The 24,312-nt window shown below is 43.6% G+C and overlaps 1 protein-coding gene across 5 annotated transcripts in view; it reads left to right on the forward strand.

Annotated features, from left to right (window-relative positions):
- The first annotated feature begins 4,997 nt into the window (after nt 1-4,997).
- Nucleotides 4,998-24,312, forward strand: part of STAU1 (staufen double-stranded RNA binding protein 1) — a 33,959-nt gene continuing 14,644 nt past the window's right edge. For 2 of the 5 annotated variants that reach the window (XM_054173425.1, XM_054173428.1), the window contains exons 1-7: nt 4,998-5,110; nt 10,268-10,335; nt 15,246-15,522; nt 16,358-16,482; nt 18,462-18,618; nt 20,897-21,035; nt 21,764-21,929. In XM_054173425.1, coding sequence (XP_054029400.1) covers nt 15,330-15,522; nt 16,358-16,482; nt 18,462-18,618; nt 20,897-21,035; nt 21,764-21,929 — 780 coding nt within the window. In that variant the 5' untranslated portion in view covers nt 4,998-5,110; nt 10,268-10,335; nt 15,246-15,329. The remainder of the gene's footprint in view (nt 5,111-10,267; nt 10,336-15,245; nt 15,523-16,357; nt 16,483-18,461; nt 18,619-20,896; nt 21,036-21,763; nt 21,930-24,312) is intronic. The other 3 variants (XM_054173427.1, XM_054173430.1, XM_054173426.1) reach the window with 2 other exon arrangements.

A 24,312-nucleotide genomic window follows, 5' to 3' on the forward strand; every position in this document is an offset into this window, starting at 1 on the left:
AGCACATTCTTGCTCTCTTGGGTTGTGAATGGGCCAGGACGCTACCAGCATGCCTGCAACGCTGGCAGTGCACACGAAAGCCAAGTTCTGTTCCTCTATTTCTTCACATAAATACGTGTTAAGATAAGAGTCTTCCTCTCAGTCAGCCAGACTAGGAATTCTCTGATGGGGCCAGAGCACATTCTTTCTCTCAGCTGACCTCTGCTTTCAGAAAACTTGATTTTCTTCAGGCTCTCAATCTATGTTGCTTGAATGTACCTTCCATCAGGCTGTGCCGCTTCGATTGTTGCAGGTACTGCCGTACTCATTCCTTGACCTCTCCACAAGAACAGCCTTCTTGAGAGCTGCAGTAGTGCCAAGAAGGAGCAGGCCAGGTTAAAGCTGTCAGCATGTCTTTGTACTGTCAGCAGCACGAGTTAGCCACAAGGCACCATGTGAGATTCCAGCTCAAAGCTGGTCACAGCAATCTTTCTGTTAACAGTTCCTCACCCTTTCTCGAGTTCTCTTGTACTTGTACAGAAAAGGGTTATTTTTCTGTCAGCTTCCCTTTATCAGTCTCAAGACTGCTTCAAGCTGTCAAAATTGCTGCTAAAATGCTGGCAAATCACTGCAAAACATTTTGCCAAAGCTTTGGAAGGAATTTGGGGCAGAGCATCTGTACACTTGCACTAGCTAGGATAATAAACACAGCTTGCCTGTAGCAGTGCAGATGTTTTTGGTGGTCAGTTGTCTCACCTGGCAAACAGCTGCCTCTGCCAGGCTTGTACACACAGCAGCCTATGGAAGGTGTGTGGATACAGCTGTACCCCCTGCTCCAGCACAGCTGGGCACTTCCCTTGTCCCAAAGCTCCTCCTGTCAAACCTTAATTTTTGTCTTAAAACTGCTTGATCCTTTCTCCACAGAAGCAACAGTGTTTCCCAATACCTGTTACCTCTTTGGTGGATTCCATCAGCAAAAAAACCCAAACGAGCTGTGAGTAGTCAGGCATGTTCTTTCAGCCTTCAGCAGAAGTATTACAGAGACATTTTCTACTGTTTCAGGCACTGGCTTTTCAAACTGCACAGATGTTAACTGACAAAGATGTGCTCCAGGCATGACTTCTCTGTGAAAATTTAAATCCAGCTATAAATCTACTCAGCCATCAGAAAGCAGGATAAAAGCTTTATTTTCCCTTAGCTTTCTACCCTTAGTTAAATCAATTAATTATTGCCTTTAATATCATTTAGAGCAAATTTGAGGTGTTCCTGGGGAAAAAGGGCTATAGTAATAGGCACCAGCTAGTACATGAAAGGCTCAGTGACTTCTGTTGACAACAAAGTGACTAGGCTTAAAAATTTTTCTCTCAAAATAATAATTTTCTAATTCTTGTGAAGTCAAAGCTTATACTGGACTTAATGTATTGTATTCAGGATGAGAATAGAAGAAAATAGTGTAATTATAAAGAAAGAAATCCTAATAGTAAGAGATATTTTGTTACAAAGGAGTAACATGTCGGAGAGGCAGAACAAAGGTGTTTTAGCACAGCTAGTTCATATATTTAGCTTCCTAGTAAGAGGTTCTCAGTTTGAAAAGCTGTGAAGAGAAATTCACACTGGTTTTGTGCCTGATGTAAGGGGTATTTTGAAAGTAAGTGTTTTGCAAAGGAAATATATTAATAACAAATATCAGATTTCTACATGAATATCTGAAAACACTGCCATCGCAGTCCTGCTTCCTCCTCCATGAAAGAAAACGATGGTTTCGAGTGTTGTACAAATTAACGAGCTCAAAATGAAGCTCTGTCCTCGTTTGAGGGGCTGCGTATGCAGAAGGGTGGAAAAGCATTTTGTCATGTTTTTCAGTAATTAGCAACCATACACCCAGTGGAGGAGCAAAGAAAGGCCAGACCTGTTGGGTGTTGGAGGTGGCGTGCAAAGTGTCTGACTTCGGTGTGTAGGTGCTTGAATTACCTTCAGCTGTGTAATCCGGCCGCGGATGCGTTTGTGTCTCAGGCGCGCAGATTTTACACCTACCCAGACGTTCATAATTTTCTGGAGGAAGAGAGCATAACCCTGAATTTTTAATGGAACTCAGCCTGGGGGAATCAAAAAAAAAACCAGAAGAAGAATTAGTTGGCTTTGCAATCCCCTGTCTCCACCTAACGTTCTGCAAACCCCTGCACAAATGTTGTTTCGGTTACAGACAACATTAAACCTTGCGGTGATGATCACACAGTAGTTGGAATTTCATTTCCTTCTGAAATGTAACTGTTGCTGGCTTGGAATCATGAAAGCATCTGACAGCACATGTTATTATGCAACAGACCACAAGAACATGTGAATAGGTGTTTAAATGTGCTATGGGATCTATATCTATATGCTTATCTATGGCAAATGTCTTTTAAATGCTCTCTTGTCGATCGATTTCAAGTGTATGATGTATTTTCTTTATGGCATCTTTGGAATCCATATCAGTATTAAATACAGCAATAGATATGGAGCTTTAGCTGTACTGGGTTTTCTTTCTCATTCTTGGCTGCAATGTTGTAGTTGTGATTCTCCCCACCAATATGAAAGCTTTTGCATTTCCTGTAGAGTTCAGCTACATGTCTGTGGTTAGTAAATGTTGTGGGCTGGGTGCCACTTTGGGTTTGTTTTGCTGGACAATGGCAGAAATTACTGACTTGCAATTTAATGATGCCATAGGGTTTAAATGCAACCTTGTGACTCAAAATGTATTTTTACCTATTAAGAAAGATAAAAATATTTCTAAACCATAAAGTTCTCTCAGCATCTTTTTCTGGCAGAATGGACTGACCTGTTGTAGTACAACTGGGGACTGTTTAATACTGGACTGGAATTTTTGCTGGCAGCTTTGTTAGTGCAGATCTGTTATAAACAGCATTTGTAGTGCTTTCAGACATACAGGTTAGGAAAAGTGGTGTCTTTAAAATACTTAATGATATTTAACTTAAGAAAAACAAATAAATTATGGCATTTATTTAAATCTTGTAGGACACTGCAGTTGCTACAGTGACCCAGGAAGGGAAACTTCTGCTGTGCCAGAAATTCACTGGGCAGCTGCATGCTACTGTTAACATAGTGTAGCTCTTGAGAGTGAAAGCTATCTGAACAAAAGGGTATTGAAAGGCTCAGTTTGTGTGATAAACCTAAAATTACTGGAAATCACAGACATCAGGAGTGGCATGCTGGCATTTCTGTTTTCATGATGCAAAATAAATACATTCATCTCTTAGCTCTGACTCAGCTAACATACTTGGATTCACTCCAGGTAGTAATTTCACGAGTCCAGCAGAAACAATCACCAGGTAACTGAGAGCCGTGGTTAAGGCAGTTGGTTAGCAGCGGCTGGGGATGGGGCTTTGGGAAACGAGGAGATAGAGGCAGAGGGCAAATTTAAAGCTGTGTATAGAACATGCAGTTTTAGCTTAGACACCTTTTATGTATGTTCTTTAGGTTCAGATGTAGAACTTCAAGTGCACCCTAGCTGAGGTCAGTAATGTCAGCTGTGTGCACACCGGTTGGGGATTTTTAACTGCACAGCATCCATGCAAAGAGAAGACTGAGAGGGGATTTTATCAATACATATAAATATCTGAAGGGTGGAGGTCAAGAGAATGGGGCTGGGCTCTCTTCAGTGGTCCCCAGTGATCGGACAGGCTCAAACTAGAACACAGATTTCACTTGAACTTCAGGAAAAACTGGAGCACTGGAACAGGCTGCCTAGAAAGATTATGGAGTTTCCTTCTCTGGAGACTTTAAAAAGCTGCATGGATGTGATCCTGGGCAACTTGATCTGGCTGACCCTGCTTTAGCAGTGGGGTTGGACTAGCTGTTCTCCAGAGGTCCCTTCCAACCCCTACCATTCTGTGACTGATTTTGCATGTATGTAGTTTGTCTGTCTTCTTAGGGTCAGCATGATTTTTTTTCCCACCTGCATGTTTTGAAAATTGATTTTTTTTTTTTATACCCTTCCCTAGCAGTGCTAGCTGACACTCGTTGTTAACTCTGTATTACAAAATAACTTCATGCAGATGTTCAGCCTGAAGGCACCTGTGTTGAATTCAGATCTCCTCTCGGCCGTATTTCCCTTCTCTAAAGGGGCAGATCCAGCTTCCCAGGAAGACCCAAGGGAGTTCTGCCTTGCTTTCAGTCAACATTTCTCTTTGCCCAAAAATGCAGTGACAGAAGTGGAAAGTAGGTATACAATCTACGGGTCTTCAATTCACCCAAAGAGAAACAAGTACGTGCACAGAGGGAGGATGGTGCCTAGAGATGCTCCCTGCCACACGGGTGGGCAGTACAGGCGGGGGACAGTGTGGAAGCCGCTGGCCGGGCGCTGCAGCCTCTCCAGCCTGTCGCCGCGCGGTAGCAGTCTCGTACGCGACCGCCTTGCCAGCGGCGGCCTGCAGCCTGTGCCCGGGTGGGCTTCGTTCCTGCGGGGCCTCGCATACGCCCCCACAGGCACCGTCGCCCGCGGCCCGGCCGTGCGTGCGGTCAGTCACGCCACCTCTCCGCTATCCCTGAGCCAGTCCTCGGATCGCCCTCGCCCAGAAGAAAACAGGGCAGCCAAGTCCCGAACCGGGAGGGCGCCAGGCCCCGGAGGAAGATGGCCGAGCGCGGCCCTATGCCGTAGGAGAGAACTGCGGGCGGCGGCGGCCTGACCCCCTCCCTCCAGCGCCTCCATCTTGCCTGGGCTCGACAGCCCAGCCGCGCGAGGCATGCTGGGAGCTGTAGTTTCCCCCGGCCCCGAGAGGGCTGCGGCTGTGTCGCGGGGCACAACGGGACTTGTAGTAGTCGCAAAGGAGGCGGTGCTCCCGGCCAGCCCTCACGCCTATTGGCTGAGACCTCGTAAGGGGGCGGTACCTTCTGGGGCCTGACCACTACCGATTGGGTACCTGCCTGCCCCGCCTCCCGGCGCGGTGCCGTCACTTCCTCCCCGGCCGGAGCTGGCCCCGCTCATTCTCTTTAGTGTTTGCCCTGTGCCCGCCGGCTTCCTCCGCTGCCGCGGTCGCCCCCCGGCCCCCCCCCCCGGGACCCGGCCCATGGACTGAGCCGCCCGCTGGCCCGCACCACCAGCCGGCCCGGGAGCCGCAGCCCAAGCAGCCAGGTGAGGGGGGAGGCGGCCCGGGCTCCCCCCGGTGCCGAGGCAGCGGGGCGGGGGGTGGCGGGGCCTAGCGGGGGCCGCGCCGAGTCGTGCCGGCGGGTCTGTGGGGAGGGGACAGCTCCTGCGGCGGGCGGAGCCGGCCCCCTTTTACCCTCGGCTTCAGTTCCCCTTCTCCCGCCGCTTCTCATTCGCCCCCTACGGGGGTTTGACTGGCTGCCGGGGGGGCGGCGGCGGGCCGGGCGAGCAGACCCCGGCTCTGTCCCCACCGCTTGGCGAGGGCCCAGCGAGGGAAAGAGCCTGGTGCGGGGAGAGTGGAGCAGGTCACGGCGGGCGAGCTGTGGAGCCGTCCCCGCTGGGGCCGCGCGGGCCCCTGCCGTCCTTCCCTGCCCGAGCGTCCGCGGCGCCCCCAACCCCCAGGGCAAGTGGTGGGTACGGCAGGTGACTTGGTCGGCCCTAGCGAGGGAGGTGACAGCGGCGGGGCTCGGATCTCTAAACGCTGTGAGACAGGGCTTCAGGCAGGTGATGTTGGCAATCCTTCTCTGCCCCGAATCCCTGTTTCCGTTTACAGAGTGACAGTCGTAGTTCCATTCTTTCCCAGGAATAGGGGCTAGTGGTAGCACGGCTAATTTAGGCTCTCTGAACCTCTTGGAGAAGGTGGCTGCAGCCATCCTTCTTCTCCAGATTGCCCAGATTGGGTGACAGCAGTCACAGACTTCTGCGAAGTCTCAGGGGCACATGATCTTGGTAGCAAAACTCCCGAGACTGAACTAGACTTGTCTGACTGTTCTGATAAAAGGTGTAGATCTGGTGACAACAGCAGGAGACGCCCCCAGCCTTCTCCTCGTACAGATTACAATGCAAACACCGAGACAGCTGGTATTAGCAGCATTAGCTTGCTTTCTGAACACTGCCATCATCATACTTTCTCCTCACTGCCCACCGGGTTTGGCAGCCACTGCTGCACCAGGCTTGCTTTTCGCTGTTTTTGAGCCCAGCACTAGATTTTTCAGGAGATGGAACAGCAACAAGTTCCTTTTAAATCTGTTTCAGTCAGTCCTAGAGGTTCCAGATGGTTTGATTTGTTTGGGTTGTCTGTCAAGGTGATACTATAGCTAGGAATGTTCATGAGCCTTTTTCTCAATTATTTATTTGTGTGTTTTTGTCGTAGCCTTTCTGGCAGGTTCAAGGCAAACCTGGGAGGAACATCATTTGGAATGTAAATGAGAGCTAGGTGTATATATAGCAGTGACATAAAATACCTGAGTGATGTCCTTTGCTTTTGGAATGGCTTAGTTATCAAATCTTTCTTAAGTTGAACATGCAAGTGGACTCCATCGTTCCTTTGCTCAAACTGGCAGGAATGTTTGGGGTTTTTTAATGCTTAATGAACATCAAAACCCATTTTGGAGTAATGTAGCTATAGCTGTGGCAGGGTAAAGTGATCTCTGGTCTGTCTGTTGATCACCTCAGATATGCATCAAATTTGTATGTTCAAGCTTTTACAAAGGGTTTGTACACTCAACCCTTTACATTTTTCATTTACTGGATGCCTGTCACAGCTTGGTGAGAGTGCAAAGAGCCAATGAGGGGTTTGCTGTATTTTCTGTTTTCTGGTGTTGGATCCAAATCCTATTTCAAAACTTCCCCTTGAGATACAGTTTTTGGTGGTTATTATTTTTAGCAGCCACTCTTTCTCTGTTTAATCTTTATTAATCATTTTGGCACTCTCAGTGCCAATCAAAGTATTGGGTATTTGGTAACGAAATTGAAGTATTTATAGACTGAAATAAATGTAGGGTGATGTAACTGTACACAGCCAGGGCAAAATTGAGAGCTGCTCTGTGCCTTTCAGATCTTGCTGAAGAGCAACTTTATTCTGAAGGCACATGAACTTTCCTTTTCTTTTTTGTATCATTGCTTTGTCCAGAATCCTTGCCAGGGGGTTGATGGTTTTATTAGAGTTCTTGGAGATGCAGCTGAAACAATAGAGGAGATCTGGCCACTGATTAGCATGTTAAATGCCACCGGCGTCCCTGGGCTTTTTTCACCTGTTCCACTGCAGGGGGAAAAAACAATCGAACTATTTTGTCAGAGTACTAACTAATTCAGCTAGAAGTAAGCATTTATCTTTATTCATGATTGGCTTAGCACTTTCTCGTTTGTTATTTTGCATTATGTTTTAGAAGTGTCTGGTTTCTGTGTACATCTGCTACTTTCCTCTCTTCCCTCAGATTTTACTTTCAAATTTTAGCTTTTCATCACCTGTTCTCTTATTAATAATCCACAGCTTAGCTCCCAGACCAATTTGCTTAATATTTAGCCTTTCCACCCATGAAAAAAATCCATCTTACTAATGCTCAAAAAAGAGCATCATCTTTTTCTTCAGTGAATGCTGCCTTTGAGGTGTTTCTTCTCTTGCCCAAATATTAAAGAAACAGATTTATCCAAGAAGAAAATGTTCAGCTAGTGCTTTACAATTCGAGTAAACAGCCTCAAGTCTGTTCAATTTGTAGTCTTTTTATCTCAGTTGGTAGTGAGTAGCTATTTAAACTTCCCAATTTAAATGGTTAGATGTTTTCTGAAACACTGTCACAGGAGTCAGATGCTTTAGAATGCTGCGCTACGAGTTACAAAGTTCACCCTGATGGGGTTTTTTCCCCCCAGGTATATTGGGAAATGAACCATCTGAGCAAACCTCCTAGAATCTGTGGAAATGTGTTCTTCATGCTCCACAGCGGTCAAGTGTGGGACAGGAGAGACTCAGCTGCCACATTTGAGTTATTCAAAACCCATTACAAGAAGGGAGGAGAGAGAGAGACAGCCTTTCTAACCAATATTTTATCTTGCTGATGGATGCACTGTAATGTTGCCCAGCCTGCAAGCAACTGGTGAAAGTGTTGGTGAGCAGTGGGGCTGTCTTTGATGTGACCATAAATTCTGATTGGAGATTGGTCTGCTCTGTCAGACCAGCTCAGCAGATTGCTGCTGCGTGGCAGATAAGCACCACTGCAGCACTCTGCCATTGCCCTGATGAGGATTGGTTGGCACTGAGTGGCAACAGAGCTATGGGTGTGTAAAAATACAGGTGACAAAGGGGCTAGTGAGCAAACAGGCATTCCACATTTGGTGTATTTGTTTCAGTGCTGCAGAGCCCTCACTTGCATCCTTTTGCAGGGGTAGAACTTGGGGTTTGTGTTCCAGTTGCCCATCTGTGAAATAGGGGTGAATGAAGTTTCCTGCTTTGAGAACTGAGTTGGTTGGTGAAAAGGAGCAATTAATCTTCCTTGCTCTGTGACTTGAAGGGCCAGGATCTGTTCAGATGCATTATGTTATGAAGCATCTGCTTTCCAGAAAGAAATTAATGCTTCATTTAAAACCTCATTTCCTATTGCTCAAACCTTTCTTGTATGTTGTTTGTGACATGATTTTTTAGTTGATGATATCAAGAAGTCCTTGTAATATGAATCTTGATGGTTTTAGCTGGTATCTGCTCTGTCTCATTCTACTCTCTTCTCATTCCTCCCTGCCTGGTACTGGTGGGTGATGAACGAATGCAAAGAAAGTTTTACTGGGGCCAATTTCTAATAAGTAGCACAGAGGGAATGCCACAGCTTCCAGCCTTCCAAACATACACATCCTAGAGAACAGGATGCCTGTCCTTGTTCTGGTCCTGACAGCCTTGGATGGTTTAGTTTCTCTTGCATTTTCATGTGGTTTATAGAGTTCAGAGCTAATCTGCAGTAGGACCCATGTGAGATCCCCCAATTCACCAGACCTGTTGGTTAACAATAAGTCCATTGTCTTCCTCTGATCAGGGATGGAGATGTGCAACAGTGTGCTGCAGTCCTGGGAAGCTGGGCTGGGAGAGGCTTGTAGTCATCCCTCTGCAGAGTCAGGAATGCCAGCCTTGTTCTGAATGAATGGCTTGTGTTAGGTGATGATATTATGTTGGTTGTAGCTCTTCTCCCACTCTGCTGATGTTGGTGAGTTTTCTGTTCTGTGTCTGCCCAGAACCTTGCACTTGTTCCTGCTGAGATCAAATGATTAATTTTGGAGCCTGGTTAGACCACCAGAGCAGACTGGAGAAAGTTCAGTTACACAGCTTGGTTTTGATCCTGCTTGGGAGTATTATCCATTGCCTTGGTGCACAGTTGTGTAATTAGGCCTCCAGAAGAACTTGAAGAAGTTGAACTGACAGGACTGTAATCCTCTTGTCTCCCTCTTCACTCTCCAGTTAAAAAAACCAGGCCTGGTGTCTGCCTTTTTCAGGGTCTGTGTGTGCTCATCTGTTCTGTGGGACTGCTCCACAATAACTGGTCATAGTTCTAAGATTTGCTGTAGGGTTTTGAAATGCCTGTCTGAAGTGAAGTCAAGAGCTTGTTGATCTATGTCCTCACCTTCATCAAGACTGAGATCTTAACCCATTTTGCTGCTGGTGGTAATGTCACTAGCATCTGAGTGCAGTTGGCTTTAGTCATGGAAAAGAAGGATTAAACAGTTTGTGCTATATTTGTAAGCAGAATAAAATACATTTGGCTTTCCATTTAGAGCAGTCCACTCAGGGACAGGTTTCACATGCAATTCTGAAACCATTTTATTCTCAAATGGTTTTAGCTGGGTTGATTTTTATGTGCCTATTTATGAGTGCCTGGAAATGTAACCAAAAGGTAATGTTTAGATCAGATTTTTTGCAGTTAATAGCTGCCAGGGTTAGTGGCTTGGGTTTGTTGTGGCTTTGTGAATTAAGGTCTAAGTCTAATTTCAGTGGCTGATCTCTTGGGCTGTTAGGAAGAAGGTTAACTGAAAACTATGCTGCAGAAGGAAAATTTGCAAGTGATTCTTACAACCCTGCAAAGAGCACTATTGGGAGATAGAATCATAGAACCAATAAGGTTGGAAAAGACTTCAAAGATCATCAAGTCCAACCTGTCACCCAAGACCTCATGACTACTAAACCATGGCACCATTCCACTGTTTCAGTGAGAAAAAACACTTAGGTTTGGGGAAACAGCAAGGAAAGAAGATTCTTGGAAGTTCTGCTTGGAAAATCATGGCTCCAAACATATGAGGCAAACTCGGTGTAGTGGTGAGACATGTACAGCAGAAGATCTTTTTGTGGCTTTAGGAAGCAAAATGCTAATTCTCTGTTTTTCCTTTTAGGAATTCTCCATCATAAATATCCTATTCAGAACTAAATCCAAATCTTCACTCTCTGGATCTCCTTAAAGGTACAGGAAACTTGCTTAAAACATTAAAGTTTCTTACCTTTTGTTTGCATCATATTAAAGCACCCACAAGCGGTGGTGGAAACATGATTATTCACAGGAAGTGTCTGGGTTTTGTTTGATCCCCTGGCTTCTGTCTGCAACACCTTTGACAATTAGAACACAAAAAAAAGTCCCCAAGAGAACTTTCATCTGAAAGTTCTTTCATTCTTTCTTTCATGCAGGAAGATTTTTCATTTCTTTTTTGGCCCAGTGAACTGGGAAGTCCACATCTTGGTGCATTTCTTGGCTTGTCTTTTGGTTACCTTAGTGACTTCTGAACTTTGGATTTTCCTGTGTTCAAAATCTGTGGGAATGTTCCAGGCATGGATGTGGCAAAAGGAAACAAAAATCTAAACTGGAGTGAGGAACAGTGCTCTGTCATCTGGGAAAATCCATCTTTCTAAGGTGGTTACTGTCCACAGGTCACTGAATTGCTTGATGGCAGCCATCGGCGCCATGAGGATGCTGTTCAAGCACAATGCTATCTCAGTAAAATTTAAATAACTACTCTCTGAGTTGGCAAAAACCTAAGTGTGGAGCAGTGGGAAAGGAGCAAGTTACGTGATCAGCTGCTGAATGAGATGGTATGAGTAAAGTTAAGCCACCTGCATTTCGATGTTTGGGTGATTTTAAGTTCTAGCAACGCCTCGAGTGCTGTGTAAGGGGTCAGTTATTTGTGCTGGTATTTGACTTGAAAAGTTTGAAGCAGCAAACCCCCAGGTACATGGGAAAATCACCTGAAATTGTGGCATCTCTTTCTTTGTCCACTGTAACAGCCTTTAGAAGTTGTTAGCCTCAGCTTTCTAGCTAATGGGGCTTTTTCTTGGATAGTTGGGATTTTGTCAGCCTGTTATAGGGCAGGGCACATTACTTTGTACAGGCACTGTAAACCCTTTTATAATCCCCAAATAGCCTGTAATTAAATGTGCAGTGATGGACAAGGGACCTCTTACACCCTAGTGAACTACTTTAGACACATCCACTACAGTATCCTAAACTTCACAAGCAGCTGAGAAAACGCAAACAGAATTCCACTTTTCCTCAGGCTGTTCCCTGCTTTGTTTTTTTAAAAGAAAACATCCTGTGTATTTGTATAGAAATGGTCATGTATGATCTTGTAACAGCCTAATGTCTGAAATTGTCAGAAGTTTGTGAAGCAGGATTGCAGCAATTCACAAGATGATTTTAATGCCTGCTTTGCTTCCGAATGAACTCAACCCAATCAACTCCAAAATAATGTTGACTTGGTGATAGCTTACAGGATGTAGGTTCAGCTTCTGCTCTGAATATGAAACCATGTGAAATGGTTGTGTTGGTGAAGAGAGAAACATCACCGAAACACAGAATAGATTTGGTTGGAAGGGACCTCCAAGCTCATCAAGTCCAACCCAGCACTGGAGGGTTAGCGCTAAACCATGTCCCTAAGTGCCAGGTCCACACACTGCTTAAATACCTCCAGGGATGGTTACTCCACCGTGGCCCTGGGCTGATCATTCCAGTGTTTGGTAACCCTTTCAGTGAAGAAATATTTCCTAATATCTAGCTTAAACCTCCCGTGGTGCAGCTTGTATCCATTTCCTCTAGTCCAAAGAGAAGAGGCTGCCCCCTTCTTGCTCCAGCCTCCCTTCAGGTAGCTGTAGAGAGCAATGAGGTCTCCCCTCAGCCTACTCTTCTCTAGACTGAACATGATGGTGCAGCAATTTACATAGAAATGATGTAGCCATTTATGTAGAAACAAGCATTATATTCACTTAGCATTATACTCATGTACAGATACATTCATTGGAGAAGTTTTATCTTCATTGCAATTCAGTTCTCTCCCTGAGAACATATTTCTGTAGAGCTGTGGCAAAAGCCTGTCATGGCCAGGTACTTAGCTACGTGAATGTCTTGGGCACAAGCCTTGACCAGCAGTGCATTCTGCAGGTTTCACATTTCTATTTCAAGTGAAGATCTAGCTTACTGATTCCTTAAAATGCCTTTTGGTTAGGCATTGCAGCTCTTCCTTCCTCCACCCTTTGAAACCTTCATGAACTGCATCTTTTCTTTCTTGATGAATTAATGGCTCCACAGGCCAGGTATGGTAATCCTGGTCATCAAGTCATGGCTACACTTGTCATTGCAAAGCATTTTGGAAGGAAGGGCATTTGGAATCGTTACCATCTCACAGATGCATGAAGAGTGCTGTGCCTAAACTCTTAGTACTTGGGTTCCTGTGAGGCTGGAAGTCTTCTGTATTCCCAGAAGGGACCTGAGGGCTGTACTCCTCCACTTAATTGAAAGGCTGGAGGAGGGCATGTGGTAAGTTTCAGGAAGGAGTGCTTCAGCCACTTCCCTGGGTCCTTACTAGTCCCTTTAGATGTCACTGAGCAGCCAGGCAGCCAAAGGAGCTGGGCAATTGGTCTCTGTGCTGACAATAAGCAGGTTATCAGCTACGGATGTGCCTGCAGCAGTTTTTTGGTCTGGTTGTTGAATGTGCACAGCTGAAGTTTATTCAAAACTGGATCAGTTTCCAAACCCTTATTGTTGCAGGCAGTAGGATGTGACCTCACAGATTTTTGTGAATAACAGCTGAGTTGTCTGTCCTGAATATTGTTCTAACCAGAGGTGTCTGAAGAAGCCTTTTCAGGCTGAGTACTGGGGGCTGTAACTCTTCATGGAGAGAGCTGGGCAGGGAGCAGTCTGAGCTGTAGTGCTGTGAGGTTCTCTGGTACTCTGCCATAAATATAGAAAGTGAACTCATAATATCCTTCTCAGAGGCTTCCCTTCCTGGGGGAAAAAGAATTGCTAGGGGTTGGTGTTCTGTTCTTTGCATTGCATGACCAGAAAACTACTTCAGCGTGTGTTTTGGAGCTGAGATTCTCTTCCCAAACAACAGGTGACTGCAAGTAAATTAAGGACAGGGCCCAGTTTAACAGCACAGTGCTTGTGGGCAGTTCTCTTAAGAGGAGTTCAGACTTCCCTTCCAGCTTGGTGATAATGACTTCAAAAATAAAAACTTTTGGTGCAGTTTTCTCCACACGTGTGGATCAGAAACTGTTTCACTGCAGCTGCTTTGAAGAGCTTTGCACTTCAGCAGGAAAGGAGAATTAGCCTCTTTATTTTATTGCTCTGCAAGACTTTATGGTCTTTTCCAGGCAATTATTGTTGTATTGTTTGAAAATTGTCAGTGTTTCTAGTGATGCTCCTTGGGAATGAAACTTAGTGATTGTAAAATTACTGCCCTGGAGTCTTAACTCCAGTCTTTGTCTTACAACTTCTTGAATTCCTTTTGCTAGACGTCCTAATACCATTTTCACAGTTCCAATACACCCAGTGTGTAACTTCTGTGAATTTAGTAGTCAGCTGCAGAATTTGTTGTGAGTGTAAGCTACATGTAGGTCTTCTGAACTAGTGTTTGGTGAAAAAACAAGTTGTCCAAATCATAGCATGATAAGCCTGACATGTTTACAATCGTTTTTCAAAGTAAAAATACTCCAGATGGTAGGTTGTTGGTGGATCTGTTGTTTCCCAGCAGCTTCTTTCTTCTTCTTTAATTGCTAAAGAAATAAATCAATCTCTGTGACCATGAATGCATTAACCTAGGGTCTCCTCTTAGGTTTGTTTGTCAGTAACTATCTAAAAACTTCGCTCTGACTCACTGCTGCTCCTCTTACATTTGGAAGTCCATTCACAGGTTCAGAATTTGAAGCTTACGGAGCACTAATGGAGCTGTGTTGCTACTAATAGCTCTGCTGGTGTTTGGAGCAGTGATTTCTCCATTTCACTCATAAACTATGAAAGAATAAAGCTCTGCTGCCCTAGCAGAATCTGTAGGTGATCTGTGTGTGTGTGCCTCTGTGTGTGAAATGTATTTGCTTGGCTGTAAAGTTTATTTTCAATACATAAATTGATATGTGGGTCGTAAGCAGATAAGGGCAACTGAGCTCTGGCAGCAGTGAGAGCCTTCAGACTGGCAACCTGTTCGTGTATATTTAGGTTTAACTGAGCATGAAGATGATATTGCATCCATGTGTAAGAGAAATCTAATACTAATTAGCTGGTGGAGGGAAAGGCCTACCAGAGCAGTTCATGTTGAGTGGTGTGAATTCATCGCCCGGAGGTGGCTTGTCTTAAATGAACACAGACACCAGTCAGCACTCTCAGCACTTCTGTACCGTGTTGCAAGGCCAAAGAACTCTGAATCGATGCTTGACCTGTGACTGAGACATGTCTGGACTTAAAGTAACCTTCAAAATGCATGTAGCTTGCAAAGTTTACAGAGTCTTACACCTTGCCTTTTCCCAGCCATAGCTATCTCAGCAGTTTCTGCAGGCCACCAGCTGTGCTCCCCTCATAACTGGCTAGTCATTTTTCTGGAGATCCTAGGGGAAAATGTCTATGATTATAATAAAGGAGGCATGCTCTAAATAGCTGTTTTGTAAAGGCTGCATTTACTGCTTGCCCTTTCAAGTTGAAATCTTGAACTTCAAATGGTAGAATGTATGAAATGTAGTCTGTTCATGACAGTTGCTCTTTGTTTAGTATATAAGCAGTGGCTATCAGCTTAAGTAACTAGATTTGCTTTGTAAATGGATGCAGTGATGGAGAAAACAGATGGATAGTTATCTTAAATGAACAAGCATAAATAAAGCTTCTATTATAAATGAAAGAAATGTGAAACTTAAATGATGCTGGAGCTTGCAGCTGAGTGTGTGCTGTTAAAGCTGGACCTGTAAGTGACTTATTGCATAGGAACTGCAAACAATGGCTGCTCAATTTGAACAGGTTTTCCCCTTTGTGCTGCTGGAGAAAATGTCAATAGATTGTTGGTTAGAGAATGCATTAATATTTGGTATAATATCTTTTTTTTTTTAATCTTTACATTTTAGGTCACCCATTTGGCTTCATCACCCTGAGTTTGCCTGCATTCAAAGCTGTTTGCCTACAATAATTTGCTCTGGTTGGAAGTGAACATGTCACAAGTTCAAATTCAGAATCCTTCTGCTGCCCTTACAGGGAGCCAAATATTGAATAAAAACCCCTCTCTTTCACAGCCTTTGAGTATTCCTTCTACTACTAGCTCTTTGCCCTCTGAAAATGCAGGTAGACCTATCCAAAACTCTGCTTTACCCTCTGCATCAGTTACATCCACCAATGCAGCTGCAGGTAAGGTTGAGTGTCTGTTAATGATTGTGTATGTTCTTAGTGTTTCTAGGTTTGCATTTGCTACTCTAGCTTGTAATGCTTTCTCCCTGCTGAATGAAATTGGTGGGAGACAGACAAGCATGCTTTCCACCGAGTTCTAACAATTAATTGAGATGCTTGTAATAGTGAAGAATAATTAACCTTGCCTAACATGGCATTTTTAAAGCACTGCTATCTGTGTTTTCTACAAGCAGCTTGTTTTAAACATGAAAAATGTGGTATTTTGGAATCACAGAACATTAGGGGTTGGAAGGGACCTTGAAAGATCATCAAAATAGTTTAGTTCTGTTATTTTTAGTTCTTTTATGACCAGTTTAATGATAATTATATTGTGCTGATAAACTCTTGTAGAGTGAATAAAAGGTAATAAATAAACAGCAGATATCATGGAAAAGTAGGAGAAGTCAAAAAGAGATGAAGTGGCTCTTTGAAATTATTTGAAGGAAGTGACCATGATTAATGGTTAGAGGATTTGCTCCTTGAAATGTATTGTGTAAGATGCAAGCTAAAGGCAGCAGACTCCTCACTGTGTGCTTTTGGCTTGCACTAAACCAGCACAGCCAGTGGTGCTGCCTTTCAGGCAGGCACGTTGCTTGGAAAGCTCAGGGGTCAGCAGGTTGGTGCCAGTTTGGCTGATGAACTGAGCTGTCTAGTTCAGCAAATCCTTTCTACCAGGTGGTATACTGGAGACAACTAAATGCTAAGCCAGTGAGGTGTTGGGTTTTTTAAAAGGGAAAATTATAGCAGAATTCAGAGCTACAGCTACCTGTTCATTTGTCTGATTTTCTGCTTTCAGCTCCTTCAAACATGGCAAACCCCAAAGAGAAAACCCCAATGTGTCTTGTGAATGAGTTAGCCCGTTTCAACAAGATTCAGCCCGAGTATAAGCTTTTGAGTGAGCAAGGTCCAGCTCATTCTAAGGTAAACCACAGGGTCATAGGGGTTGGAAGGGACCTCTGGAGATCACATAAATATTCATGTGCATTTCTTATTGCTGGTTTTTGTGCTCTTTCACTTTCCTAATTGGAAAGGCAGAGTGTATGCCTGTGGTGCAAGATAATAGAGCATAATAGGGTGGAATGGGAAGCTCACCCAAGTGCCAAAGGTAGGGAAGTGTGAAGCTGCTGCATATGCTAAAAGGTTGACTTCCCAAAGTATGTAAAGGTGGAACTTACCTGTTCCCTAAAACCCCGTAGCTCTTCAGGAGAGTTATTTGTTAGCTCCATTATGAGATGCTTGGCTTTGACTTTCATTTAATAAAGCAAGGTGTGCCCCTTGCACTCTTTGCTGAGAAGTTTCGTGTTAACTCTTCATACCATCACTTTCTGCTGCAGTCTTAAGCCTTTGTTCCACGCCTTGCCTGTTTGCAAGTTTTCTGTGCTCCTCCTGTGGAGCATTATAGTGTTTTGAGGTTAATCCCACCAACTTTAGAAGATTAAAATGCTTCCTTAGTCCAAATTATCTTGTGAGAGACAGGAGGATTTGTGGCAGTCATTTCTTTAGGAAAACTGCTACATAAGGAGCTGTTGAGCTTTTCTGTCTGTGTAGTTGTCAAGGTACAAATTTAGTTGTTGTGCCCAGAAAAAGTTTTACTATTTAAAATGAGGAGTTTTTTTCTCTTGTGCACATCATAACTGAATGTTGCTTTGCCCTGACTGTGTTCTAGTTGTAAATTAAACAAACCTTTCTATCCTGATTGGCCAATATTTGGAAAACAAGGATTGTGGTAGCTGTTCTGTACTGCCTGAAGCACAGTATGAATGAACAGCACTTGAATGTGCCTTCATCTGCTCTGGAACAGTTACTTTAACAAAAGAATCTTTAGTTTTTCACAGCAGGAGTATAAGAATGCCTTGGGTGTGCCAGCCTGTGGTGTGCATCCCATATCATGGCATATCTTTCACGTGTCAGAACCTCAGTGACACACAATTCCTTTGGGCTTCTGTTCAGATGCAGAGAGAGTTTTCCAGGAGCACAGCAAATAAGCGAGCACTTTGTGTTAATTCAAAGAACACTGGAGAAGGGAACTTGAAATTCTTACTCCTCATTGAAGATCTCTATTGTTGTAAGAGCTGAGGTGAAGGCGTACAAGAAAATCAGCCTTGGGATGCATCTGTTTAATCTGTCTGTCTCCTTAAGGTGTTTCCTGGAGCAGTGTGTGTTGTATGTCAGAGGAATTGCCTCGCAATTGAATATTATTAAGAACTAAAATATTTTGTCCAACATGTATAAAGTCAGCCTCAGTGTTCAAAGGAGGCAAGGTCTGCATATACAGAAAGTACTGGATTAACATTCAAGGCATCTTCTCAGCTGTATTTTCGTTCTACTTGAAATTAAACTGCATTTAATTACCAAGGACACCTTGGCTTGCTGGTGTCTAATCAATTTGTGAAAATTCAGAGGAATATATATCCTTCCTTATCCCACAGATACAAGAGGAAGACTTGTGTTCACCTGTGGGCATGTAGAAGCTTTTGTAGTGCAGTGTGAACTTAACTTTTCTTCAAGCTGCCAAAAAATAACATTAAAAAAGCCCCCACTGTATTAAAGCAGGAACTGAGCTCTGTGGAATAGGGAAGTCTGAATTACAAGGCTGCTGTCCAGAGTAATGTTGTCATAGCAGTATCCTTGTAGCTGTCACCTCTATGCACATTGTATCTTTTGGGTTTTAGCCAAAAAGGGTGGTTGCTAGTTGCAGTTACTGTGACATTCTCAGCTCAGTAATCATGGAAGTTTCAGGGATAGCTGTGGCGGGGGTGGTGTGGTCCTGGAGGAGAGCTTTGGTTACTGTATTCTCAGCGTTTGCATCGCTAGCAGACCCTTTGTTTTGTGTAAGAGAGTCTAGTAAATACTGTGAGTTCTGAAGTGGCCCCTAATAAAATTCTTCTTCTATGTTTGAGGTATTTACAGTGCAGCTGACTCTTGGGGACCAGCACTGGGAAGCTGAAGGAACTAGTATTAAAAAAGCGCAACACGCGGCAGCTGCCAAAGCTTTGGAAGGGACAAAATTCCCTAAGCCTACAGCTCGTCCGGCTCGTAGTGAAGGCAAGAATCCAGGTACAGCCCAGAGAAAACTGCTTGCTGAAAAACAGTGCAGACAATACACCTCTCTGGGTTTGGGATGGATTTTCAAAGTGCATAAGGATGACCAAACCCAGTGATTCTGTACATTTAACAATGGCAATTGTCAGGTTTCCTGAGAGCATCGTTTTGCTTTAATCTGAGTGTTGTAGGCGCCACGATAAAAACCATGATGCTAATTAGCAAGTTCCAAGTGTAGGGGTTTTCCATCAAGTCCTCCAGGCTTGAAAAACCCACAGCTTAACTTACAGGTTTGTATTGTAACACTTGGTGCAATCCTGGAAGAGATGTTTATCTTAACCTTAAAAAACCAAAACTAAATTAAAGAAAATCCAAACAAAACAATGAGGAACTCAAAGCAAAGAATAATCTTTTGCATAGCAGGTGAACATGTTGGCCTGTTCATAGAATCAATAAGGTTGGAAGAGACCTCAAAGATCATCAAGTCCAACCTGTCACCCAAGACCTCATGACTACTAAACCATGGCACCAAGTGCCACATCCAATCCCCTGTTGAACACCTCCAGGGACGGTGACTCCACCACCTCCCTGGGCAGCCCATTCCAACAGCTAACAACTCTCTCTGTGAAGAACTTTCTCCTCACCTCAAGCCTAAACTTCCCCTGGCCATTAAAAAACTTGACAACAGAGCTTTGGAAATGTTTGTTTAAAACCCAAACACACACAAAACAACATAGCCCAAAACTGTGAAATTGGTGTTGAGGGATTGGATCAGAACTGTGGGATTTGGATCCATCTACACTTTTGTAAAGAGAAGTAGATGTTGCTTTGTATGAAAGCATTTATGTTGTAGTTCATTCTGTATGGGGTTCTTTACTCAAATTGCTTTTAAGATATATTTGAAATCATGAACTAGCTTCACATCTCAGCAGGACACAATTATTTTGCATTTCTTCCTAATCACTGGAATCCAGCTATTGGGACAGTATTGGTATGCTCAGGAAAGGTTAGAACTTATATTCTGTGCCAGTTGCATTCTGCTAGCACCTAAATTCTTTCTTTAGAAAGACTTTGTACAGTCAGCAGTGAAAATATGAGAAGCTCACAACTACTTATTTTGTTGGTGAACCTGTTCCATGATTACATTTTCTTTTGGCAGTTGCACAACACTGTTTTGTTGGAAGGCAAGAGTCCACACTAATGTTTGAGCCAGTGAGGCCTGTGATAGAAAATCTGGCCATTTATGTGACTTCTTTCTCAAATGAAAATAGTCAGGAAGTCAGTTATTCATCCATGTGGCATTTGAACCTAGAGAAGTATTTGCAGCCCTCAGTTAGCAGTGTTTGCAGCACTCAGTACCTTCCTTTTGAAGAGCCAGTTGCAATTTGAAAGCAGAGAGTCATAAAAGCCCTTTTAGGTCATTGAGTACAGAAGAAAGGTCATAGAATCATAGAATCAATAAGGTTGGAAAAGACCTCAGAGACCATCAAGTCCAACCTGTCACCCAACAGCTCATTACCACTAAACCATGGCTTCAAGTGCCACATCCGATCCCTTTTTGAACACCTCCAGGGACGGTGACTCCACCACCTCCCTGGGCAGCACGTTCCAGTGGCCAGTTACTCTTTCTGGGATGAACTTTCTCCTCACCTCAAGTGTAAACTTCCCCTGGTGCAGCCTGAGACTGTGTCCTCTTGTTCTGGTGCTGGGTGCTTGGGAGAAGAGACCAACCCCCACCTGGCTACAACCTCCCTTCAGGTAGTTGTAGAGAGCAGTAAGGTCTCCCCTGAGCCTCCTCCAGGCTAAGCAACCCCAGCTCCCTCAGCCTCTCCTCATAGGACTTGTGCTCGAAGCCTCTCCCCAGCCTCATTGCCCTTCTCTAGCCATGTGTGTGCTCAAGAACCTCAGTGTCCTGATCATTCTCAGTGAACACTGGACACAGAAGATGTGTAGCATGTCTGTAAGTTTAATTTAGAAGTATTTTGGGGGAAGGCAAATTTCTGTTCTGCAGACCACGTTGTTAGGTACACAAAGTACAAAATAAGACTTGCCCCCAGCAAATTCCCAGGTTTTGTAGCAAGATTTGCCACAGCTGCACTAGGCTGATCATTTGACATGTGTCACACAGACTTGTTTTCTCTGTTCATTAGCATTTTTATTCAGAATTCATTAAGATACTGCATATAGCAAACCTTGAGCTCATTTTTCCCTGCTTTGAGACCACATGAGAGTTCAGCTTGTTTCGGTTCCTTGCACCACTTGGACAATTCTCTTTATATTCCTTTTTATTTAGACAGTGTAACCCCCACAGTGGAGTTAAATGCACTTTGCATGAAGCTGGGAAAGAAACCTATGTACAAACCTATCGATCCTTATACAGGGATGAGATCCACTTACAACTACACTATGAGAGGTGGCACTTACCCTCCACGGTATGTGGTGTTGAATCTTTTGATTTTGCAGTCTCTTATCTTTCAGCTTCTGCTCTAATCATTCAGTGCTTTGATACTATCTTCTGAAAACTAGGTAAAAATAACACATCCCTTAAAGAAATATTCAGCTTGAAACACAGCCAGCTCATGAAGCTGCCCCATTAATACCTGCAATTTGTCTTATTTAAGTGTGGGTGGGTGGTTTGGTGGGTTATTTCCCCTTGGTGAGGAGTAGAAGGGGAGGAAAAAGGGAACTGAATCACATGCTGCAGTGTTTTTGAGGGTATTTGGATGTAGCCAGCTTTGTGAAGTGACTAGCTAAATACTAGCCAAATATTTCTTACATTTCCTTTCTGTGGAAAAGCAAAATTGAGCAGAACAGTTCAATGCTTTTTCTACAGCTTCAGTTTAAACAAGTTTATGTGGGCATAGGAGCTGAGAACTCAAAACTGACTGGTATGCTAAGCCCATAGAGTGCAGTTGCATTGTTTTTCCCTGCTGTAGTTGGTTACAAATGTGTTCCTGTTGTAAAACAAGAACTGCCAGTGCTCTGTTTCAGAAGTCTCTCCCTAAAAGCTTTTAGATTTTAAATCAAAGTTTAGCTTATTAATACTGGGGCTTCAGTGCTGAGTTGTGGTTATTGATGGCCAGGACATTCACCCATCTATAACTTATATTTGTTTACCTTGTAGGCCGAACTATTTGCTGATTTGAATCTCTCTTTGCAGGTACTTTTACCCATTTCCTGTTGGGCCCTTACTTTATCAAGTTGAGCTTTCAATTGGAGGGCAGCAGTTTCATGGGAAAGGAAGAACAAGACAGGCTGCTAAGCATGATGCAGCTGCTAAAGCACTGAAAGTTCTGCAGAATGAGCCCTTGCCTGAGAAACCAGAGGTGGGAATTCATCTGAGTGTTATAAGCATAAATTGCCAAGATAAACTGAGATGCTGTTGTAGATATTTTTTCCTTATTGAGAGGAAGATGGCAGTTGTGGAATTTAATTGAGTAGTGGTGTTGGCCTACTTGTGTCAATAGACACACTTTGATTTAAAAACATAGATTTCTGTGGAATTGGAGTTTTCCCAAATGAAGTTATATTAATTCTTTTGCTGTCATGTTTTTCCACAGCAATGCTATAGACATCTGTCAGATATGAGCACTGGAAGCATAGATAGGAACTAATATCTTATCAGGTACAGATCATATACAGCCTTCTGGAGAAGTAAATGGGGTACTTGTATTCAAGTGTGGGCAACAGAAATCAGACATGGGTTTGCTTCCTGGGCAAATTTCCTACATGATGTTGGAAAGAACCATGGAAGTTCTCGAAGAGCAGCAAGTTCATGGAAATAATGAACTCATACACACATTTAGATATGAATACAGGAAGCTATTTTGTATCCCTCCATGTATTTATATGAGTGCCCAGCACTTTCTATTCCAGGCAATAAGGCAAAAACATTGGGTCTGAAGGTTCAGGGAAGAAGTCTAGGAGGCACTGGTAATGGTTCAGGTAAGGGAAAGATCCCACGGATGAATGGAGACTATTGGAAGCTGTTAAGAGTCAAGGGATTACAAATGCTTTTTGGGGAGAGGGGATTGGTGCTGGGAATAGAAGCAGAAAGAGTGGAGATAAGTTCTGAGCTGATGTGATCAGAGACAGGCTGGGGGTCTTCATGCAGGAGAGGTCATGCCTGAAAGGGATGTTCCTTTCCAGTGCAAGGGAGCTCCAAATTCCTGAGTATTGTCATTCTGTGTCAGTGATGTTAAACATCCCCTTTCTTCAGTCACCCTCTTAAAGATAACCTCCTGTCATCAGCAGTTTCTTCACTCAGGTAGCAGTGTTGTGTGTCTGGACCCAAGGAGTCGAGCTGCAGAAAATAAGAGGATCAGATGTAACTGAATTATTTTCTGTTCACTTCTTTAGAAATGCTTCTGTGCAAGTGACTTCCTGAGTATTTGCAGAGTTGTGTTTGAAGTTGAGTAACTTGAGGTCTTCAGAACAAACAGTGCAGTTGTCTGTACGTGACCACACGTGCTTTCCTGTAGGCTGTCCCATTCAGTGTGAGGGCTGGAAATCAAGAGGTGGAGGAAGTACACCTACAGAGGCTCTTTTCTATAAGGATCTGATAAGGGAAATACTGCTGTGAATGATGCAAGAGATTGCAAGAAGGGAGAATCATGATTAAACCAGTTGCAAGCTCACTAAGAGCCGATTCCTTTCTTGGCCCTGCTCTATGTATGCTGGGCAAGTCGCTTAAAAGTTCATATTTGTCATTTTAGCTTCATATTTATGTTTGACTTGGACAAACTTCACAGAATGGTAGAGGTGGGAAGTGACCTGTGAAGATCATGAAGTCCAACCCCCCTGCCAGAGCAGGGTCTTACTGTTCCTACAAAAGGAACAGTAAGAAATGCAGCTGTGGTTGAGGAGAGCAATCCTTTGAATGGAGAGTAGTGTTCTAGAACAAGCCCTTGGATAATTCAAGTCTTAATTTAAAGTTTGGTATTTAAATGGTAAATTTGTTAATATTTGTGGCTTTCACCTGCAGTTTTGGGAGTATCTGAGGGAAGTGCTGGGTTTGTAGCAACGTTTTGCACTAGACAAGATAGAAGATAAAACAAGGAAGATTTTTAGTGAGCCCTGTGCATTCTTGCAGTCAGGGAGGCAAGGAGCTTGAAGGCTGCAGTAGTGAAGGAGCATAAGGGATGCTCTTGTAGTGCCTGTGTGTAATGGAGGCAACTAAAGCTTTCAGAAGCAGATACCATCCTGATACCTCCTACTGTCATTTGATGTTGCCAGTAATTTTCCTGCCAAGTAATTTTCCTTTTACATGCAGTTATTGTTGTATATCCCATTTGTGTGTGTGTGTGTGTAAACAGAACATTCTTAAGCTTGGACTCTTATGTTCTCTTATATTTCTTTTTGGGGGGAGAGGTAATTTTGTGATTTTAAAAATGGCTTTTATGTTACCAATGTGTGTATTTACAGGGGGTTGATCTTGTAGTTTTAAACCAGAAAATATTCAGTGCTTAAGAGGAAATCATTGAATAAAATGATTAGACTTTAAGGGTAAGAATGACCATTTCCCACACTTTGTCAGACTGCAAATTTAGAAACAAGTGGTAGGAAGAAAATGTGATAATATTAGCTCTCAAGTGGACAAAGCCCTGCCTGAGCAATCCAATTCAATTTTAGTCTGCTCTGCTCTGAGTAGGAGGCTGTATTAGGAGACCTCCTAAGGACCGTTCCAACATGAATGGGTCTGATTGCAGA

Source organism: Dryobates pubescens, chromosome 26 (assembly GCF_014839835.1).
Source record: "Dryobates pubescens isolate bDryPub1 chromosome 26, bDryPub1.pri, whole genome shotgun sequence".
In the NCBI taxonomy this organism is placed as follows: domain Eukaryota; kingdom Metazoa; phylum Chordata; class Aves; order Piciformes; family Picidae; genus Dryobates; species Dryobates pubescens.